At 45.3% G+C, this 23,316-nt stretch overlaps 1 protein-coding gene across 1 annotated transcript in view; it reads right to left on the bottom strand.

The window, feature by feature from the left end:
• Positions 1–23,316, bottom strand: part of KCTD3 (potassium channel tetramerization domain containing 3) — a 103,307-nt gene that overhangs the window by 62,590 nt on the left and 17,401 nt on the right. The window contains exons 4-7 of the mRNA XM_056568339.1: positions 21,941–22,014; positions 18,567–18,625; positions 4,934–5,014; positions 265–402 (exon numbers count right to left, since the gene is read on the bottom strand). Coding sequence (XP_056424314.1) covers positions 265–402; positions 4,934–5,014; positions 18,567–18,625; positions 21,941–22,014 — 352 coding nt within the window. The remainder of the gene's footprint in view (positions 1–264; positions 403–4,933; positions 5,015–18,566; positions 18,626–21,940; positions 22,015–23,316) is intronic.

The raw sequence follows: 23,316 nt of genomic DNA, 5'->3' as shown, positions 1-23,316 counted from the left end.
TTCTAGGACCTGACAGTGGGTTTCCCAACCAGGATGCCTCCAGCTGTTGCAAGACTACATCTCCCAGCATGCCCGGACAGCCATAGGCTGTCCGGGCATGCTGGGAGATGTAGTTTTGCAACAGCTGGAGGCACAATGGTTGGAAAACACTGCCATAGGTGTATCACTGCATGTCCAATATGACTTTGTAGCCCTAGTATAGCTTCACTTGTAACATAGACAGCATGAAACAGTGATAAACAATAAGAAATGATAAGTCCTTACCAAGTTTCACAATTCCTTCTACTTCAGCGAGTGTCGGCTGTGCAGCGCCCCCCTGGGTCAATACCTCACATGGCCTTGGGGTCACCTTACACTCTGTAGATGAAGAAGCTCCGCAGGTCAACTTCCTGCTGGGAATAGCTGGAGAAACAGACATAACATTACACTGTCACTATAAAGCCTCCAAACATTCTCCTACTGCAGTGGTCTTCAAATGGTGGATCTCCAGCTGTTGCAAAACTACAACTCCCCGTACAGAGGATACAGAACCTTTTCTTCATGATTCCTACCTATCACAGCCTGTTATTGTCTTTATTCCCCCCATACAGCCTCCCCCCACAGCCGTCCCCCTTTACATGCAGGGGGTAAAGGTCAGCTGGGGATACGGGAACTTTTCTCCCTATGATTATACCTCTTACTATTCACAGCCGCTCCTGTCATCAATCCCGCTGTATGGCTTCTTCCCCAGGGTCGGATACATGAACTTTTCATCTTGGTATCACCCCCTCTCATATAAAAGGTTATTCTCTGCTACAAAATTGCGCCCATGACTGTAAAGCGCCGAGTGGCAATTTCACAATGTGCCAAGTGCCTTACAGCAAAAGGGTTTGGGCCTGTTCACACTATGGAATTTATGGAAGAAAGTGCTGTGCGGATTCCGCTTGCAGCAGATTTACATTGATCTCAATGGGATTCTGTTGATCAGTACACAGGTTGGTAGTCCTGTAGCGGTAGTTCTGATTTCTGCCAGAAGATTGAACAAGTCCATTCTTCTGGCGGAATCTACCGGAGAAGTCCCAGCACTGTGCTGTATTGAAGAGGCGTTGTTTCTGTCTGCTGCATGTAGCCCTGGACATGACAGGTAACTAAACTGTATCCCCCATTCTGTGGTACACCCACCCTTTTCAGTTCTCCTGTATGGGGATTCAGGCACTTAAATGGTCACTCTCATTAAAACTAATTTGCTATTGTACTCCTTATGGTAAATATTTCTAATATACTTTCTTTAAAAAAATGAAGTTTTCTATGTTTTATTTGTGCTTAAAAAAGCTCAAGAGCACATTTTCCCCCATCTTATACACAGACTTTGGACCGAAACCCAAACACAGGAAGTGCAGCCTGGAGTGCTGAGGGGGGGGGGGGTGTCCAGCCTCATCCAATCATACCTCCTCTCATACTTTACTGCCATATGCTGTTGGTTGGACACACCCCCCTCAGCACTCCAGTCTGCACTTCCTGTGTTTGGACTTTGGTCCAAAGTCTGTGTAGGAGATGGGGGGAAATGTGCTCTTGAGCTTTTTTAAGCACAAATAAAACATAGCTTTAAATTTTTTTTTTTTTTTTTCTAAGTATATTAGAAATATTTTTTATTTACCATAAGGAGTGCAATAGCAAAAATTAGTTGTAATGAGAGTGCCCATTTAAAAGGAAAACTGTCAGCTTGCTCCCCCCGCTCTAATCAGCGGTACTGGCTGGTAGTGCGGGGGACGCTGATCAGTTTGATGCCTACCATGCCCCGATCTGTCCCGCAATTCGGCCAAAATCTTTGTTTTTCTGCATATGCTAATTAGGCGCTAACTGGCACTCTGATGTCAGAGACGCTCGTCCGCAGCGACACCCAGCTCATCAATATTCCTTCACTCCCTCTTCATTACAGAGCGGGGAGAAGAGGGAGAGGAGGAATATTGATGAGCTTGGCTGTGCTGCAGACGAGCGGCGCTGACGTCTGAGTGCCAGTAACCCCCCCTGTGCCAGTTAGCACCTAATTAGCTTATACAGAAAAACGAAGATTTTGGCCCAATGGCAGGATGGATCCGGTCACGGTAGGCATCAAATTGATCAGTGTCCCCCGCACTACCAGCCAGTACTGCTGGTTAGTGTGGGGGGGCGGAGCAAGCTGACAGTTTTCCTTTAATCTTCCTCGGTGCGGTCTGGCCAACACCTTCTGAGACAAGTGAAATCCTGTCAGCCCCTTACAGAATTGGCTTGGAATTCCTAGCGGAGAAGAGCGCTTTAAAGCGTACCTGTCAGATCCCACAAAAAAAACAACTGTTATAGGTTACTCAGTAGCTCATCCTGAACATGTAATCTTAATGTCTCTATCACCGATATTTCACTAAAAAATAGCACATTACAGCTGCCTACTGTCTTTTCCATCTTGTAAAAAGGGAGGGGGCGTGTCCATCTCTTGCCTACACTGTCAAGACTCCTCCCCCTCCCTCACTCACTCACTCACTCACTCTGATGACTCCCTGCTCTTGGGAGCCTGGCAGCCCTGCTCTGTAACCCTTTCCTCTCTGGTTTTATGCGGTACACACACACACAATGATTATTGGGGATGGCAACATGGTGAGTGTATACCTTACATCTTCCGGCCATTCATGTGTGTCATCCTCAGGCAGTCCTGTAGTGCTTGGACTTGTAGCTTTGGAATAGTTGGAGGTTCAGTGTTTGGATAACTCTTTTTACAGAAATGTTGCCTTCAGCTGTGTGTCTACAGCTTTTGAAAAGCTACAACTCCCAGGCATGCTTGTAGTTTTGCAACAGCTGGAGACACAGTATTGGTAAAACTCAGAGTTACAGCAGTGTTGCTACAGGCTGTGTTTCTCCTGCAGCCTTGTCAATCAGCCATCTTGTCCATGACTCTTGGACACCCTCACTGCTGTGTGACTCATCAGTGTCCCAGGAGGTATGGGGACCCCTAGTGGTGGGATTGTCAAAGGCAGTTTTCTTTATTTATTTTTACAAAGTATATTAGAAAAACTATTGTTTTGCCAAGATGTACAACATATAAAAAGTTTTTATGTCTGACAGTGCCCACATAATGAAGATCCATCCAAAGTAGGTTTAGTAGTTGAATGGATGATATAATAATTCTTGGGCATCTTAGATCACTGTTTGCCAGTCTGTAATTCCTCCTGGAAAAGTATGAATAACTGTACTATTGTTACCCCCTTATTAATAGGAGTGCTTTCCTAGAAGGTCTGACAGGTTGGACAGAGAAATAGTGGATTCTTTACTAAGAACACTGCACTGTACTGTTAGAAAGTCTCTATCATATCCCCTCTGTCTCTTCTTTCTTCTATACATGTTAAGGTCCTAACCTTTCCTGGTAAGTTTTATCCTGCAATCCATGTAGTAGTTTAGTAGCTCTTCTTTGAACTCTCTCTCTCTAGAGTATCTATATCCTTCTGGAGATACGGCCTCCAGTACTGCGCACAATACTCCAATTGAGGTCTCACCAGTGTTCTGTACAGCGGCATGAGCACTTCTCTCTTTCTACTGCTTATACCTCTCCCTATACATCCAAGCATTCTGCTAGTGTTTAAATAATTACTCCTAAATCCCTTTCCTCAGATACTGAGGTCAGGGCTGTGTCAAATAATCTATATTCTGCCTGAGGGTTTTTACGCCCCAGGTGCATTATCTTGCACTTATCCACATTAAATTTCAGTTGCCAGAGTTCTGACCATTCTTCTAGTTTGCCTAAATCCTTTTCCATTTGGCGGATCCCTCCAGGAACGTCAACCCTGTTACATATCTTTGTGTCATCAGCAAAAAGACATACCTTACCATTGATACCTTCTGTAATAACGCTAATGAAGATATTTAACAATATTGGTCCCTCTGTTATTCCTTCTGAAAATTGATGAATAAATTGGGGGGGGGGGGGGGAGGGGTCTTCAGCTATCTGGGCATGCCAGGGGTTGCAGTTTTGCAACAGCTGGAGGTGCCCTGGTTGGGAAAATCTGCTGTAGGGGCATCGTGAAGAAGGATGGAATTACCCAGTTATCAAATTATTCATACAACTCCAGGAGGAACTACAAATAAACAGGAAAAATGGTCAATTACTACTACAGAATCATCAGGAGGGCCGAGCTGCCCGTCAGTTTACAGGCAGAAGCCACCTGTCACCAGATGCTTTTACAAAAAGTTTCTCCTCTTATGACACAAGAGGAACATGAGAAGCCTGTGTAACTGTCGCCTGTGTTTTGCAGAGGAAGACAATGGCTTTCATCTATTATTCAGTTTACGCCTATGGTATATTATGCTCAGAGTAGAAAATGTGAGAGAAACTGAATAAAGTAAACTCAGAAGTATCAGTAATTCCTATTAGCTTCTCTATACAGAGATTATACATTAGACACCACCTGTCTAGTAAAAATGTGGACCCCACTGTTCTCAAGACCTGGTAAAAATGTGGACCCCACTGTTCTCAAGACCTGGTAAAAATGTGGACCCCACTGTTCTCAAGACCTGGTAAAAATGTGGACCCCACTGTTCTCAAGACCAGAGATGTCAAACTGGTAAAAAAGGTATAAATAAACGGGCATACAGCTATGTCCACATTACAGACTTACTTAGAAAAGCAGCACCATCTGTTTTATTCCAGTATAGATGCATCCATGCTATTCATAACTGTAACTGGGTCATGTGATCACCAGTCTGACACACAAAATTACAGTGCTTAGTGGGTAAAAGGAAGTGGTCAGTCCAAGGTCAGCTGACTTTCTGTGAACTACAGGATGACATCACAACCTCAAAATCAGATCCCTCCTAGCAGCTCTCAGACCCCTCCCAAAGGCTGTCCAGGCATGTTGGGAGGTATAGTTTTACAACAGCTGGAGGCACCCTGATTGGTAAACACTGTTCAAGACGAACATCTGCTTACCTGGAGGAGGTAAATAGCCATGGAACAGCACACTGCCACACGATGAGCGCTCCAGCTCCTCACATAACAGGAGTCTTCTTACTATGGTGGAAAGGACATGAGACAACGTCAAAGACAACTTAGTAAAATAATTTCACATACTTCTTATGCCTCCTCGTCGCTTACTCTGTATCCCACCCATTCTAAAACATAAACTAAAAAAAATACAGAGCTAAGGATGGAAAGTTATTTAGTTTATCTATGAAAGAATCTATTACCACTGCAATCTCGGCTTCCATTACAATAGAAACTAGGGATCGACCTATATCGTTTTTTTAGGGCCGATACCGATACTCTGTGGAGGTTAGGGCAGATAGCCGACAGCTTATACCGATATTCCGGTATAAATTGTCGGCTATTTATCTCCACCCCCCTGGCGACACCGCTGCAGATCATTGATTTAAAGCGGGCGCTTTAAATCAATGAACTGCGGCGGCTTTTGCGGTGCCAGAGGCCGTCGCCGCCACCCGCTTCTCTCCCCTGCCTGTACTGGGGTCCTCCTAAGTCCTACCACTGCCACCACCGCACCCCCACCCAGAGACTGCCGCCGCCGCTGCCCCATTTCCTCCCCCATTCCCGGTTTTATAATTACCTGTTCCCGGGGTCCACGCTACTTCTGGCTCCGGCATCCTCCTGAGCAGTCACTGTGCACACCGACGGTGACGTCGCGTTGAGGACGTCACACAGGATGCCGCAGGAGCCAGAAGTAGCCCGAGCCCCGGGAACAGGTAATTAAACCGGGGATGGGGGAGGCAATGGGGCAATGGGGCAGCGGCGGCAGCGGTCTCTGGCCGGGGCGGTGCGGTGGCGGGGGGTGCGGCATTATCAGCAAGGTAATTGCCGATACCGATAACGTCCAAAATCGTGAATATCGGCCGATAATATCGGCCAAACCGATAATCTGTCAATCCCTAATAGAAACTATAACGTAATAGTGTGAATGAAGCCTATGATGGAGCAGCAGCAAACATGACAGTGCTGCTTAAACATAGGTGAAGGTATTATGTAGCTATGTGCTGGGATTTACATTCAGGAAGAAAGAGTGTGTCACACGCCAGTAATATTGGTGGCCAAACACACATCAAGATTAGTCAGCTAGGTCAATGAAGATCCCACTGGAAGCGCCCGGACAATGCACAGGTGCAATACAGAACACAAAGAAGTTCAACGCTCCAGAGATACATAAAACGTCTTACTTTTTTCATAATTTATTAGAATACAGGGAAGAATAGACTTCTTAAACTTGATAAAAGAAAGCTTGACACGTTTCGCACAGTCACATGCTTATGACTAAGGGGCAACCCCCCTGAAACATGTCAAGCTTTTTTCTGTCTTGCTTGAGAAGTGTTTACCTCTCTGTTTTCTAATGGATTTTTATAAAAGTAAGAAGCTTTATGGATTACTGGAGTGCTGGACTTTTCTTCTTGTTCAGTTATATTCATGCCCGTGGTTTATTTTGTTCTTAGTGTCGATATACAACAGACAAGTACAGATGCCAGTATTTTCTGTCACCTATACCCGTCGGTTGTATATCAGCACTATGGACTAAATAAAGCATGAGCACGAATATAACTATGGTGAGTGCAACTAATTTTCTTCCGTAATGGAATTTGCATACTGAAATGTTTCCTGAGAACGACCATGTACTGTGCGTCTACCGGTGGAGCGAGGCGAAGGCAATAAGATACACGGTGCAGACTGCCATTTATAACTATAGAGAGGATATGCTGCGATTTATAAATAGGAAACCTGTCATCACTTTCATGCTGCCTGAAACATGAGTTACTGGGTGGTCCCTAGGGCTTCTGTCTGCTCTCCTCCAGCCTTAAAGAGTACCATGATCTTATTAAATTTTATAATCCTCCCAGGTCACTGCGCCCATCATGATAAACCACCCCCTGCCTTTATTTTTATTATTTGTTAGTTTTCTACCTTGATATTGCTCTGTATTGCTCTGTACAGGGGAGAATTTTCTCCTTAACTCTGCTACACACAGCCCAGAGCAGTTCAGTGTGAGATGAGCTATAATTGGATAAGGCTGCAGCCCCCCTCAGCACTCCAGACTGCATTTCCTGATTTTGGACTTCTGCCAGGCCAGCCGGAGTCCAAATTTTGTGCAAGAGATGAGGGGAAATGTGCTCTGGACAAGTAGGGAGACACCTAATGTCAGATTTTTTTAAACAAAAATAAAAAATAGAAATGTGCAATAGCAAAAAATTTTTTATGATAGTGTCCATTTCAATGAATAAATCTCTCCCTATACCTAATCCAGAAGTTCTATCCATCAATGCTGGTGGGGCAGGGGAAAACCTAGGAAGACCTCCCACATAACTTGTGGTTTGGGCAGCATGAAAATTATAGTAGGTTCTCTTTAAATAGTTATTTATGTCTATGGTTTAAGTGGTTCACTGGTATTCTGGAGATTGGACATTTGTGTGTGGCATTCGGCACAACTAATCCTGTTCTCAGATTAACCCCTTAAAATAAATTTTACTATTGCACTCCTTATGGTAAATAAAAAATATTTCTAATACACTTAAAAAAAATTACGTATTCTATGTTTTATTTGTACTTAAAAAAGCTCAAGAGCACATTTTCCCCCATCTTATACACAGACTTAGGAATGAAGCCCAAACACAGAAAGTGCAGCCTGGAGTCCAGAGGGGGGGTGTCAAGCCTCATCCAATCATAGCTCCTCTCACACTTAACTGCCATATGCTTTTGGTTGGACACACACCACTGTGTTTGGGCCTCGGTCCTAAGTCTGTGTATAAGATGGGGAAAATGTGCTCTTGAGCTTTTTTAAGCACAAATAAAACATAGAAAACATTTTTTTTAACCAAAGTATATTAGAAATCTTTTTTATTTACCATAAGGAGTGCAATAGCAAAAATTATGGCTCAAGCCCATTTTGACCTTAAGGACAGGCCAATTTTATTTTTGCATTTTTTTTTTCCTCCTCGCCTTCTAAAATCTTCTTATATTTCCATCCCCAAACCCATATGAGGGCTTGATTTTTGCATAACCAATTGTACTTTGTAAAGACACCTCTCATTTTACCATAAAATGTACGGCAAGCCCAAAAAAAAATAAAAATAAAAAAAAAATATATATTTTGTGAGGAAATTTTAATGAAAACCACAATTTTGCTAATTTTTGAGGCTGTCGTCACACTGTACATGTTACGGTAAAAATTACATTTTCTTTATTTTGTGGGTCAATACGATTAAAATTATACCCTTTTTATTTTTTTAAAAGTTTTATTTATGCAATTTTCCCAAGAAAACTAAATACAACTAGGAGCCCCACAGGAGCGTCCAGAATGCAAAAACAAGGGATGGGTACAGGTGAATAGGCATACAGAAAAAAAAAGGACAGTATAATAGATTGTCGCAAGTCAGTCCAATAACACTCATGCAATGTGTCTCATGAATAGTCCCAACCTGTGCAGCTCCCGGTTAAAACAGGCCCAACAATACAGACACACAACCAAAAACGCAGACACACAACCATGGGAACTCCCACCACCTACCCCTCCATGACAACAGTAGAAACCGTAGATAATAGGACCGCTAAGTCTGTGACCCGGACCAAACCAGGGGATCAACTGAGGCCTCCAAAAGCAACCAGGGCATCCAAACTTTAACAAACTTGTTGGGACAACCACGACTTATATAAGGCTTGATACAGAGGAACAAACTTGCTAACCAAAGCCACCCAGTGGGAGAGAAGAGGAGTAGTAGTGTCCTTCCAAGCCATAATGATCACTTTACGAGCACAGAAAAGAAAACTTACCAAGAGACGCCTATGCGAACTAGACACCAGCCCATTAATAACACCCAGGAGACACACTTCCGGGGCATAAACATAGGAAACTCCAGGTGATCAGCCAAAAATTGCAACACTTCCTTCCAGAAGGGAACCACACATGGGCAGTCCCACACAGCATGCAAAAGTGAACCTCTATGAACATTACACCGGAAACAGCAGAAGATGAAACCCCCAATATGAAGCAAGAGGACAGGTGTATAATACAAGCGAAGAGTAAGACGAAACTGGATAAGAAGATCACGAGCACTAACAGCAGTAGGATAATAGGACCGCACAACCTCCTTCCACTGCTCCTCCGAAAGACCCGGTATATCCTCCGCCTAGAGCTGGGAGGTATGACCAAAAATGTGTATCAGGTATTTTTGTAACTTATGCCGATTCCACGGTATAACAGTATTTCTCCCCTCCCCCCCCCCAAATCATGTGACCTGCGAGCGCTGTTCTGCTTCTTCTCCCCCCCTCCAAATTAATTATCAGCCCATCAGCCCAGCGCTGCGCTGTCCCCATCGGGGAACTAATCACATGCCCTCCTCTTCCTCCTGTTTGTTGCGGGCCGCCGGCGCTGGAACTCTGCACTGTACGTTGTATCCCTATGCCCGGGCTGCAAAAGATAAACAAAATAAAGTTTAACTCACCTTCGGTACCGGCCTCACCTGCTTCCTGGGGACGGGAACGTCGGAGAGCCGTCAGCCTATCACCGGCCGCAGTGATGTTCCGCCTCGGCCGGTGATAGGTTGAGCGCACTGTCATGTAAGAAGCCGGCTTCTTACATGACAGTGCGCTCAACTTATCACCGGTCGAAGCAGAACATCAAAGGTGAGTTAAAGTTTATTTTGTTTATCTTTTGCAGCCCAGGCATAGGGCTACAGCGTACAGTACAGAGTTGCAGCGCCGGCGGCCCGCAACAAACAGGAGGACGAGGAGGGCAGCGCTTGTGGGTGACATGTGATTAGTTCCCCGATGGGGACAGCGCAGCGCTAGGTTGATAATTCACTCATTCCCGAGGGGTTGGGGCCCAACCAGAATTGCGGCATGGGAAAAATTCATATGGTGCAGGACAAAAATTTCGGTATTCGGTATGAACCGGTGTACCGCCCAGCACTACCTCCGCCCATTTCGGAAAAGCCAAAGCAAAGGGATCCGGCTCCACAGATTGTAGCAATGCATACACCTGCGCAAGTGGTTTGGCGAAGTCAGAAGTAACCAGCAACAGCACAACATCAGAAAAGGCCGGAGCCACATCCAAGGAGCCAAACTGTGCCTGGATCGCATGTCTCAATTGAATATACCTAAAATATGCACTCCGAGGGTGATTGAAGCAAATTTACATAACCGAGAAGGAAGGAAATTAATTCTCCTCAAACAGGTGCATAGCAAGTTTTAATCCATGTGTGCTCCTAAAGCCAACCGTCTCCAACCCCTGAAGGTGCGCCAAATGTGGGTTACCCCAAAGGGGTGCCCTGGGAGAAATCGCTGGCAGGGGAAAGCGAGCTGAGACCACCAACTAAACCAACCCCACCGTTTTAATAGGACAGGTAGGAGGAAGAAGAGTACCTGTACAGCATATTCATCAAGGACTCATAGGACCCCATGAGCACCCCCGCCAGAGACGTGGCTGCATTTGAGAGATCCAGATCAGTCCACCATGCCGCTTAGACCAGCTGCGAAGCAAGAAAATAGCCATACATATTCGGAGCAGCAAGACCCCCTCGTTGCTTTGGCGCCTGGAGAATAGCCTGACCCAGTCTCGAAGGTCTATCCTGCCAGTAGAAGGATCTCAGAGTAGCATTCAGTGGTTTGGAGAACCATTTAGGAGGAACAATAGGAGAGAGGTGAAAAAGATAGAGAAACTTAGGAAGATAAATACATTTAAAGATGTTGATAAAGGCAAAGAGGACCAACCCCGCAGTCTGGTGTTAGTAAGAGTCAAAAGGGGCATTAGATTCAGAGTCATAAAAAGGTACCCAGGGAAAAAGACACTTCCACCCCCAAATAACAGAAACTCTACACCAGCCAGAGGCCTTTGGGAAGGGAAGTCGAAAGGACCACACTCTTGGATAAAGGCATCAGGGATGATTTGGTCCAGTTAACACGCAGGCCCGACAAAGAGCCAAAAGTGTCAAGGAGGTCAAACAAAGCCAAGAGAGATTCATCGGCATCAGCCAGATAAACTAAGGTATCATCAGAATACATAGAGACCTTCTCCACCAAGGACCCCCTCTGTAGACCCCAAATAGATCCCGAGGCATAGATTGCCACAGCCAATGGCTCCAGTGCCAGAGCAAACAGGAAAGGTGACAGGGGACAGCCCTGTTGGGTCCCCTGCCCAAGGGAAACAAGTCAGATATATCAAGATTAGTTTGGATACGGGCCCTAGGCTGAACATACAAACAACCTAACCCAATTCCCAAAGCGAGGTCCAAATTGGAGGGCAAGCAACAGGTACCAAAGATAGTCAAAGGCCTTATAGACCTCTAAGCTGGCCACAAAACCTGCAGAAGCATCGCCCTCCTAGGCGTATAGATTAAGTTGGAGCCTTTGTACATTAACATCCGTATCTCTACCCGGCATGAAGCCCATCTGGTCAGGGTGAACGAGGGAAGTAATAACCCCTTTAAGCCTATTTGCAAGGATTTTAGTGAAAATCTTAATATCCACATTTAAAAGGGAAATAGGACGGTAGGAGTCCTGCAGAATCGGATCCTTCCCGGGCTTGAGGATAACTACAATTAGGGCCTCCCTCAAAGAGTCAGTGAGACTTCTCAACTCATAGGCAGCATTATACAATTTGAGCAATATAGGGATTCATTTCTCCTCGTTCAGCCCATACCAGGCCCCAACCATCCCATCTAACCCTGGGGTCTTCCCGGGGGGGGCAGTTCCTTGATGGCCTGAAACACCTCCTCAACCGTAAAAGGAGCATCAAGGGCAGAAGCCTGAGCGGGAGTGAGAGGGGAAAGGGGGAGACCCGCCAAAAAGGAGCCCAGACCATCCGGAACTCTAGAATAACCAGAAGAATACAAGTCACTATAAAAGGCTTGAAAAACCCCATTAACAGCCACTGGATCTCGAACCAAGGTTCCAGCTAACCCACGAATACAGGGAATAGATGACACCAGCCTTGGATCCCATATTTATCCCATTCTTATCCCCAAAGTCAAAGAAGGCTGCTTCCCTGTCCACCAATTTCAACTGCACCCAGTCCTTCTACAAGATCAATAACGAACTCTGGGCCTCAGCCCACTTCTGTTCAGCCTGGGAAGAGGGATTCCTAATCACTGCTGCCTCCAACACTCAATCTCTGACTGAAGAGCCCGCTCTGTAGCTGCATAAAAAGCCCTCTGGCCGGCCACCCCTGCTATAAAAGCCCCTCTCATAGAAGCCTTATAGGCATCCCACTGGACCAGAACATCAGGATAATGCCCATTATGAGTCCAGTAATTAACATGTGCCTCCCCCAAGGCCCCAGAGATCGGTACAGACCCAAGCCACCCAGGATGCATACGCCAGAGTCTAGAGGAAGAAGTAGGACCTAATCTGAGAGTAAGAAGAAGAGCAGAATGATCTGAGATCCCTCTACTGGTGTATAGGATATCACTTACCAGAGGCAAAAGGTCAGCTGAGGCATAGGCAAGGTAAATTCGAAAGAAGGACTTGTGCACCACAGAATAGAAGGAGAAGGCCGAGTCATTCGGAAATTTCCATCTCCAGACCTCAGTGAGAGCCAACGCCAGATGCCAAGACGCAAGCTGGGGAAAACCAGGGTCCACGGCAGTGGTGCGATCGATCTGTGGGTCCGGAATAGCATTAAAGTCTCCTACAAAAAGAACAGGGTCAGTAGGGAAGGTAAGCACTTTAGCAGTAATAACATCCAATACCTCCATTCGGAAGGGAGCGGGAACATATAAGGACAACGAAACTAAACGAAAAGAGTACAAAGAGCAGTAAAGAATAACAAAATGCCCAAAGTCATCACAGGTTACCTGAGAAACCTCTATAGGGAGTGCATTAGACACTAGGACTGACACTCCCCTGGTAGAAGTGGAATAAGAAGCATGATAATCCCTGGCCACCCATGCCCACTTAAGGGCCAACACCTTCTGACCCGTAAGATGGGTTTCCTGCAAGCAGATAATATATGGGGAGTTGCGCTAAACAAAATCAAAACACAGCACCCGCTTAAACTAAGAATTAAGGCCTTGGACGTTCCAACTAAGAACTTTAAGTGACCCCATCATACCATCTGAGACCGACACTGACAGGAGGAGACAATACCAAGACTCGGGACAGAGGTAGGAGCACCCCAGGGCAAACAAACCAGACACACAACAGACAAACCAACAAACCGGGCAGAAAAACACACAAACAAAAACAACAGAAGTAAGTAACATTTCCAAAAACTCCCTGTCTAACACTAAGCAAACACGTGCAGACCTATACCCTAAACCGTACTAGGAAATTGGGGAAGAGCTAGTACTAACTTAGAAGAACAATCCAGTAAACCGCCTCCCCCAACCATACAACTATAGGGAACAACCAACCCACATAAGGCCTACACCCATATAACAGAGAGCCCTAAGGAAATAGGAACCTATGAAATGCCCTAAACAAGGAACCCCCTAACTCCTGGACTAACTAAACAGTAAGTAGAGTGAGAAGTCCAGCAGGAGCAGAGTTCAGTCCGGAGAGCGAGCAGGCGGTGCAGCATCCACCCACTGCAAGGCATCCGCAGGAGAGGAGAAGAAATTTGTAGACCCGCCATCCACTACTCACAACCACGCCGGGAACAGCATGTCATACTTGTAACCTTTAGACCGGAGGTGCTGACGAACTTCAGTGAATTTCATTCTGTGCTTGCGGAGTTCCACAGAGAAGTCCAGATAAAAGACCACTTTGGCACCGTTGAAAAGAACAACAGTCTCGCCCTTAAGGTGGACTGTTCTGAGGACAGCGTCTCTATCTTTGAAGTGCAACAATTTCGCCAAAAAGGGTCTAGGAGGGCCCCAGGTGGAGAAGGACGGCCCGGGACCCTATGAGCCCGTTCCACAGAGAAGTAAGGAGAGAAAGTGTCAGCAGGCAGGATTTCCTTACGCCAGGTAAAAATGAAGGTACCTGCATCAGATCCCTCAGCCGTCTCTGGAAAGCCCACCAGGCGAATATTATTTCAGCGTAAGCGATTCTCAATGTCATCTGCTCGGTCAGCCACTTCTTTCATCTGACGCTGGAGAGTGGCTATTTTCTGGGGAATAGGCTGCAGGGTCTCCTCCACTGTAGAGACCCTATGCTCCACCTCCATGGTACACTCCCTGATCTTCTGGGTTTCATGCCACAGAATAACAAAGACTTGTCGCAGTTCGTCAACCCTTGAGAGCATAAAGGTTTGGCAGGTTGTGATGGCCGCCAGGAGTTTAGCAAATTTCTGATCAATATCTGAGGCAGTATATGGAGACCGGGCCAGAGAGCGGGGCTGTGGGGGCTGTCAGGACCCTTAAAATGCAGGAGGCATGGGTCAGGAGAGGTGCGTCCCGGTCGGTCTTGGGCCCTGGAATATTGGCTCAGTGCTTTAGCCGCATAGGATGACACTTTAGATGTCAGAGGGGTAGGTGCACAGGAGTCCCTGTGGGATGGTCAGCATGATCGTAATGAACCATCATCAGAGGAATTATCTTCAGAAGACTATCTAACCGTCTCAGCAGCCACCTTGGATTTCTTATTCTTATTGCGGGATCCTCCCATAGTAACAAGCAGGGTAACCACTGACAGGTAGAGACAGACTTAGGGAGACCAGAGCTCAACAGGAGTTCCCCCACTGTAGTTAGAAAAACAGTACAGCACCAGCAAGGTGAACAACAGGTTCCAGCAAGACTCGTAGTTCAGAGCTTCAGAGCAGGGCAACAGCACAGCAACTACAGCACCATGGAGTTCCAGCAGGGCACAGCAGGCAAGGGTCCTCAAGTATAGAGCAGAGTCCAAGGCTGGGGCCAGCAGTTCACCCCCTCCGACACGAACCAGAAAGGGCCAGCAGTATCCCCTCTCAACTGCCTCCAGCAGAAGCTAGGCTGGTATGCAGCTCCAGCAGGTGTAGACCACCGGGCAACAGGCAGGATGAGGGCAGCGAGCCTCACAGACCTGCCAGCGGGAGCTACCTAGGTAACCAAATAGCCCCCACCCACGAAAGGCAGCAATGGCGGCGGCCTCCCAGCACCTGTACAGAGCCTCCGGACACCTGCCCTTCGGTCCCCACAGCACCTCCGCATACCAGTGCCTCACCGGAGCCTCCTGCAGCACCGCACCCCTGGTTGTCAGCTCCCAGCGCTTTAGGACCACCACCACCTGCGATCCTGGACTTCCATGTGCTGCCACAGGGGAAACGAGGACTCAGGGTGATGAAAAGCCGGGTATATTAGGCTGAGGGAGCGGGAGCTCCGGCTCACAGGTCCGCTCAGTCAAGCATGCAGGCCACACCCCCAAAATGATACCCATCTTTACATACTTTTCTATTATTGTACTGCTTTTACAAAATATTAAACTTTTTGTACAAAATAAGTATGTTTAAAGTCGCCCTATTTTGACCACCTATAACTTTTTGATTTTTCCGTATACAGGGATGTATAAGGGCTAATTTTTTGCGCAGGGACCTGTACCTTTTATCGATAACACATTTGCGTATATAAAACTTTTAAATCACTTTTTATTATTATAATTTTTTTTTTTTTATATAAGATGTGACAAAAAATCTGCAATTTTGGACTTTCATTTGTTACGTTTACCCTGTTCACCATACGGGATCATTAACATTTTATTTTGATAGTTCTTACATTTGCGCACGGGGCGATACGAAATATGTTTATTAATTTATTTTTTAAGCTTTTTGGGGGGTAAAATAGGAAAAAGGGACAATTTACATTTTTATTGAGGGAAGGGATTTTTCAAATTATTTTTACCTTTTTTTTTTTTTAAACACTTTATTTACCCATAGGGGACTATTTATAGCAGTCATTTGATTGATAATACTGTCCAGTGCTATTCATAGGGCATAGCACTTATCAGTGTTATCGGCGATCTTCTGCTCTGGTGTGCTGGATCTCAGACCAGAGTAGAAGACCCCTAGAGATGGACGGAGGCAGGTGAGGGGACCTCCGGCCGCCATTTTAGATGATCGGATTCCCACGACAGTGCCGTGGGTGATCCGATCCTCCATTTAACCCCTTAACGACGCAGGACGTAAATGTACGTCCTGGTGAGCTGGTACTTAACGCACCAGGATGTACATTTATGTCCTATGCATAACAGCGAGCATCGGAGCGATGCTAGAGTCATGCGCGGCAGGTCTCGGCTGCTGATAGCAGCCAGGGACCCGCCCGTAATGGCGGAAATCCGCGATCGCGCTGATGTCCGCCATTAACCCCTCAGATGCTTTGCTCAATACAGATCATGGCATCTGCAGCATTGCGGTACTTTGAATGGATGATCGGCTCGCCCGCAGCGCTGCCGCAGCGATCAGATCATCCAGAATGGCAACCGGAGGTCCCCTCACCTGCCTCCGCTGCTTTCCACAGGTCTTCTGCTCTGGTCTGCGATTGAATTTATGGAACAGAAATGTGAATTTATGGAACAGTCTACCTCAGGAACTAGTCACAGCAGGAACGATTAATACATTTAAAACAGGGTTAGATACATTCCTGGAACAAAATAACATTAATGCTTATGCAGAAATATAAAAATTCCATCCCTTCCCCCAATATCCCACCACACCCCTACCCTTCAATTCCCTGGTTGAACTTGATGGACGTATGTCTGTCTTTTTTCGACCGTACTAACTATGAGCAGAAGATGACCGATAATACTGATCAGTGCTATGTCCTATGCATAGCACTGAACAGTATTAGCAATCGAATGATTGCTATAAATAGTCCCCTATGGGGACTATTAAAGTGTAAAAATAAAAGTTAAAAAAATAAATAAATAAAAAATCTGAAAAACCCCCTCCCCCAATAAAAACGTCCCATTTTCCCCATTTCACCCCCAAAAAGTGTAAAAAAAAAATATTTTATATACATATTTGGTATCGCCAGGTGCGTAAATATCCCAACTATTAAAATAAAAATGTTAATGATACCGTATGGTGAACGTCGTGAACGTAAAAAAAAAAAGTCCAAAATATTTTTAGAACATTTTATTCCCCAAAAAAAGTATTAAAAAAAGTATTAAAAGTTCTATATAAGCAAATATGGTATGAATAAAAAGTACAGATCACGGCGCAAAAAATGAGCCCTCATACCGCCGCTTACATGGAAAAATGAAAAAGTTATAGGTCTTCATAATAGGGGAATTTTAAACGTACTAATTTGGTTAAACAGTTTGCGATTTTTTTTTAAGCAGAACAGTAATAGAAAAGTAGCACTCATAGATGTGCATACGGCACTGAGGACGTGGGAGGATCTCTACAGTTTACTGGGAAACGCTGCTGAAAGTACTATGGTGCTCTGGCTTGTAGACAAGTGTTCGTAGTAATCCAACATACAAGGTAATAGAAATAAAGCCGGCACTCACCGTTCTTCTCAAATTTCTTGCTTTATTGTACTCACATAAATTCAGGGGTAGGGAACAGACATAGGGGGGTTACATAGGCGACAAAAGCTCTGTTTCGTGCTAAGGATGCACTTCCGGAGGGAGTGCATCCTTAGCACGAAATGGAGCTTTTGTCGCATATGTAACCCCCCTACGTCCGTTCCCTACCCCTGAATTTATGCGAGTACAATAAAGCAAGAAATTTGAGAAGAACGGTGAGTGCCGGCTTTATTTCTATTACCTTGTATGTTGGAGTAATAGAAAAGTGTATAATCATGGGTATCATTTTAATCGTATTGACCCAAAGAATTAAAAAAACACATGTCCTTTTTACCGTAAATTGTACGGCGTGAAAACGAAACCTTCCAAAATTTGCAAAATTGCAGTTATATTTTTAATTTCCCCACACAAATAGTATTTTTTTGGTTGCGCCATACATTTTATGGTAAAGTGAGTGATGGCATTACAACGGACAACTGGTCGCGCAAAAAACAAGCCCTCATACTAGTCTGCGGATGAAAATATAAAAAAGTTATGATTTTTTGAAGGCGAGGAGGAAAAAACGAAAATGTAAAAATAAAATTGTCCTTAAGGCCCAAATGGGCTGAATCCTTAAGGGGTTAAACATGCGCATTGCCGCAGATGCAGTGATCTGTATTGAGGAGTTCGGCATCTGAGGGGTTATTGGCGGACATCAGAGTGATCGCTGATGTCCACCATTACCGGCGGGTCCGGGTCCGATGCTCGCAGTCATGTACAGGACGTAATTGTACATCCTGGTGAAGTACCTTCACACCAGGATGTACATTTACGTCCATGGTCGTTAAGGGGTTAATCTCCTGATTTATCCTAAAATGCTTTTCCAGGATTTTTTTTTCTTTAGCCTTTGAGTCCATCATGCCACATTATAATACTGTGTAATTTTCTTCTATTACCTCCATGCGACGCTTTGTCCCATTTCCATGCACAAGACATAGTCATAGACGGACTGCTGGTACCCCCCCCCCCTGAAATGGGACCCCGGCCCCGGAGGAACATGTGCATCTACCGGACACATTCCTCACCGAGAGCCAGGGGTTAAATAATGTGAATAATGAAAGGCCACAAACTGCTTAATGAACATATTCAGATCTGCTACATTTCCATATGTTGTGGATGATTCCCCCTGAAAGCATAACATGAATAAAATTACCCAGCGGAGTAATTCCATAGAATTCAGCTTCATGACGTAGAACATTCAGACTGACTCCTCTGAAAACAAGAGACAACATGGGTGTAAGTTAGGAGATTTACTAGGCCTTGTAGTTGGTTAAAAGGTTCCAGGACAGTCACCGTGTGCCTTCTCTTACCTAAACAGGATTTCCAAACATTATATAGTAGTGGTGTGTCTGGGCATACTGGGAGTTGTAGTTTTGCAACAGCTGGAGGCACATTGGTTGGGAAACACTGCTCTACAGGGCCGGCACTACCATGGGACCCAGTGGGACCATTGGTCCCAGGCAGCACTTTTCAGGGGCGGCACTTTGCTGCCCCTTTTTTATTTTATTTCTTTTTGTGCTTCCTAGGTTCATGGTAGGGCCAGCCCTGCCACTGCGCCACCGCTGCTCAGTTCTTAAGCGGCTGCAGCGCATAATAGCGCAGCGGGCACTTTAGACAGCGAGTCTGCGGCCGGCCGACCCGGGTCTGATGAGGGACTGCGCACAAGTGACGTTCCTCCGCAGACCAGCGCAGGAGGATGTCAGTGACGTCACTCATCAGGCCGCCACTTGAGAGAAGAAGCGCTGCGCAGGCCAGGTAAATGTGTCTATGGGTGTGTGTGTGTGTGTGGGGGGGGGGGTCGATTATGCTGCCTAATGTGGAGAAACACCTGCCAGATGCTGCAGATTAATTTTCAGCGTAATTTTATGGCATAGTACTTTTTTGGGGGGGCGTTTCACTCTTGGACCCAGGCAGCACAATGTCTTGAGCCGGCCCTACTGCTCTAGATGCTGCAATCAATAGTAATCACAGAATGTAGAGGATGACCTGACACACCTGTCAAAGCTCCTATCGGCACCCATGTGACAACTGCCGTTCGGTAACTATCAACAGGTGAGGACTTCCAAGGGGCGGTGAGGGATATCGGCGCTGACCAGGAATGGGCACGTCCGGTGAGTAAAATATTTTTTTATTTAAATGCAACACGTTTCACCGTACTAAGACGGCTTCATCAGGCATGCCTGATGAAGCCGTCTTAGTACGGTGAAACGTGTTGCATTTAAATAAAAAATATTTTACTCACCGGACGTGTCCGTTTCTGGTCAGCGCCAATATCCCTCACCGCCCCTTGGAAGTCCTCACCTGTTGAATATTGCCTAGGTTGGGGAGGCTGCAGACCAGACTTGCTTTCTCATTCCCGCAGACCATTGTTGTGTGTGAGTTCACACAACCGCCTTCAGTAAGGGTTTTTTACTATTACTAATTGGACCCTGGAGTGGCAGTTTTACGCTATGGAGCGCTCTTCCTTCTTGTTTTAGTTCGGTAACTATGGCGCCTGGAAGCCTTTTTGAAGGCCTCTGCGCCTGCCATGTAGACTTTATAAAGCCTGCCACACTCTGTAAACGTAGAGCGCTGTTCTTAAAAATCAATGCAATACATATTCATAGTATTGATGTGTGTAAGCAATCTAATGATTGCTTATAATAGTCCCCTATGTGGACTAAAAAAAAAAAAAGTGTTAAAAAAATTACAACAATCTTAAAATAACTCGAAATGGGGTTACAAAAGATTGTGCCTGCAAGGAGTTTGTATGTTCTCTCCATGTTTGCGTGGGGGTACTCCAGTTTCCTCCCACACTTAAAAACAGGTTATAGCTTTAGATTGTGAGCCCCAATGGGGAAAGGGACCGATTTGAGTGTACAACCCTCCGGAATCTGTGTGCACTATATAAAATAAAGAATTATTATTATCAATAAATAGTTGAACACCGTGTCAAATCTGGAGTAAAGTAATCCTATACAGGGAATAATTTTCAGCTTGTAAATTCGTGTGTGTAATTTTTGCTCTGTATGTGTTGCAGATTTTCTATGCAGAATTTCTTCACACCCCTTAGGGCTATTTGAAATTCTGCAGCAGGTACGAGACGAAATCCATAAAAGAAAATGACGCCGGCATAATTTAAAGGGGTACTCCTGTGCCGCAGCGTTCTGAGCATTTTGTTCAGAATTCTTGGAGTGGGCGTCCATGATCATGACATCACAGCCACGCCCCTCATGATGTCACACCGCACCCAGACGTCAAGCCCCCTCCCTTAAAGGGGTTATCCAGCATAAGGTGATTTTAGTACGTACCTGGCAGACAGTAATGGACATGCTTAGGAAGGATCTGCGCTTGTCTTGGGGATAAATGACTATGTTGTGAGATTACCATAACACTGTGGCTAGCTTTTTGTGAACTTGTATTTCCCTTTTTGACTTTTCTTTTTTTGACTACAAATCCCACAATTCCATTTTCCTCCCTCCCACACATCAGCCACCCCACCCATTGAAACATAAATGAGCTGCCTCCATTCAAAAGACTGTGATTTTCAATCAGGGTGCCTACAGCTGTTGCATTAGTTGCAGAGTGATCTCTCTCTCACCAAGCGATCCCTCCACCCATTGAAGCAGACAGGCTCCCTGTCATCAGCTGACTAGTGAGTCAGGTCTCGGCCGCATTGCAAGCTGGGAAAAATCCGAGACAACAGTCATTTTGTATGCTGTTAAAAATAAATATTGGGTTGAAAATCACAGAAGAATTGTGAGAAAACCGTCACACACAGGCACAGACACTATATTATGAACTACACTAACTTTACAGCCCCTGTAGCATAGTCAAATAAAAAACATTCCTGGAATACCCCTTTAAACATGAATGGAGGGGGTGTGGAGTGACCTCACAAAGGGGCGTGGCCATGACATCACGGCCACTGCCGCCGGAATCCGCATTTCTTTAGAATGCGGGGGGGGGGGTGCTTCAGGAGATCGTATGAGGCCCCAGCGGCGGGACCCTTACGATCAGACATCTTATCTCCCATCCTTTGGATAAGAAATAAGATGTCTAGCAGCGGAGTACCCCTTTAAGTGCTGATGTTTACTTCACGCATGAATTTACAGTGATAATATAGCTGTTAAATATAACCGATCTTTCATGAGAAGGTTTTGAAACTCTGGAACCAATCACCTAGAACAGTGATTTCCAACCAGTGTGTCTCCAGCTGCTGCACAACTACAACTTCCAGCATTCCCGGAAGCTATTGTTTGACCATTCAGGGTCTGAACATTCAGACCATGACCAATCAAAACTTTTGACGTGTCTCTAGAACAGTGTTTCCCAACCAGGGTGCCTCCAGCTGTTGCAAAACTACAACTCCGGGCATGCTGGAAGTTGTAGTTTTGGAACAGCTGGGGGCACACTGGTTGGGAAAACACTGGCCTAGAATGAAGGGGGACCACTCTTACAATAAGTCACAGCTGTCTCCATGTTTATAGAAATCAATAAAAATAAAAAATAAATTCTAGAATTCCGTTCAGACAGAGCAGCACTCACCTTAAGTCCAGTTCCTTTGTTCGAAGAAAATTCAGTATGGGTGCAAACGCAGTCGGATCGCGATCGATAAATATCTAAGAAGAGGAGAAAAAAAAATTAAATAAATTGACTCGGTAAGATGGGCAAAACACAAAGGAGGAGATTTATCAAAACCTGTCCAGAGGAAAAGTTGCTGAGTTGCCCATAGCAACCAATCAGATTGCTGCTTTCATTTCTCAGAGGCCTTTCAAAAGTGAAAGTAGTGATCTGATTGGTTGCTATGGGCAACTCAGTAACTTTTCCTCTGGAGAGGTTTTGATAAATCTCCCCCAAAGACTCTAAAGTTACCGCAATTTCCAATAAACCTGATCTTTAGAGAAGAGCGAACTTACAGTAAATTTGATTCGTCACGAACTTCTCGGCTCGGCAGTTGATGACTTTTCCTGCATAAATTAGTTCAGCTTTCCGGTGCTCCGGTGGGCTGGAAAAGATGGATACAGTCCTAGGAGACTCTTTCCTAGGAATGTATCCACCTTTTCCAGCCCACCGGAGCACCTGAAGGCTGAACTAATTTACGCAGGAAAAGTCATCAACTGCCGAGCCGAGAAGTTTGTGACGAATCGAATTTACTGTAAGTTCGCTCATCTCTACTGATCTTACTTTTGGAATTCCTCTGTTAAAATGGACGATAAAGTAAACAGACACCTAACATATTTGAGAAAAGACGTACAACCTGCGGTTAGAGGAAATATACAGCCAAGTATTTGCTGCAAGGCAAATGCTCAGAGAGCCAGGTGTAAAGCAGGTGATAAAAGAAAAAAAAGGCTACAAATATAAAGGAGGCTTTTCTGTATATAAAATAGATTTGTATGGCCCTTACTTTGTACACATCACACTTTAGCCCTATCTCTCCCATGATTCAGAGATCTCTCCCATGACCTATTTATACCCAGGACTGTATCTATAACAAGGGGGCATCCTCTACGTCTAGAGGAAAGAAGGTTTCTACACCAGCACAGACAGGGGTTCTTTACTGTAAGAGCAGTGAGACTGTGGAATTCTCTGCCTGAGGAGGTGGTCATTAGAGATGAGCGAACTTACAGTAAATTCGATTCGTCACGAACTTCTCAGCTCGGCGGTTGATAACTTTTCCTGCATAAATTAGTTCAGCTTTCAGGTGCTCCGGTGGGCTGGAAAAGGTGGATACATTCCTAGGAAAGAGTCTCCTAGGACTTGACTGGATGGGATTTTAGATACATCCCTTCCTATCTAACCCACTCTTAACCAAGTAAGAACCCCTTCACCCAATAGAAAAGACACTGACACCTGCTGTGGGAATATTGGGCCGTGTGGCCCATTTATTTAACAAACCAATAAATAACATTGGAATATTTACA

This window comes from Hyla sarda, chromosome 3, assembly GCF_029499605.1.
Source record: "Hyla sarda isolate aHylSar1 chromosome 3, aHylSar1.hap1, whole genome shotgun sequence".
Classification (NCBI taxonomy): Eukaryota; Metazoa; Chordata; class Amphibia; order Anura; family Hylidae; genus Hyla; species Hyla sarda.
The sequence above is the reverse complement of the archived record's forward strand: the minus strand, read 5'-3'. Positions and strand labels throughout refer to the sequence as shown.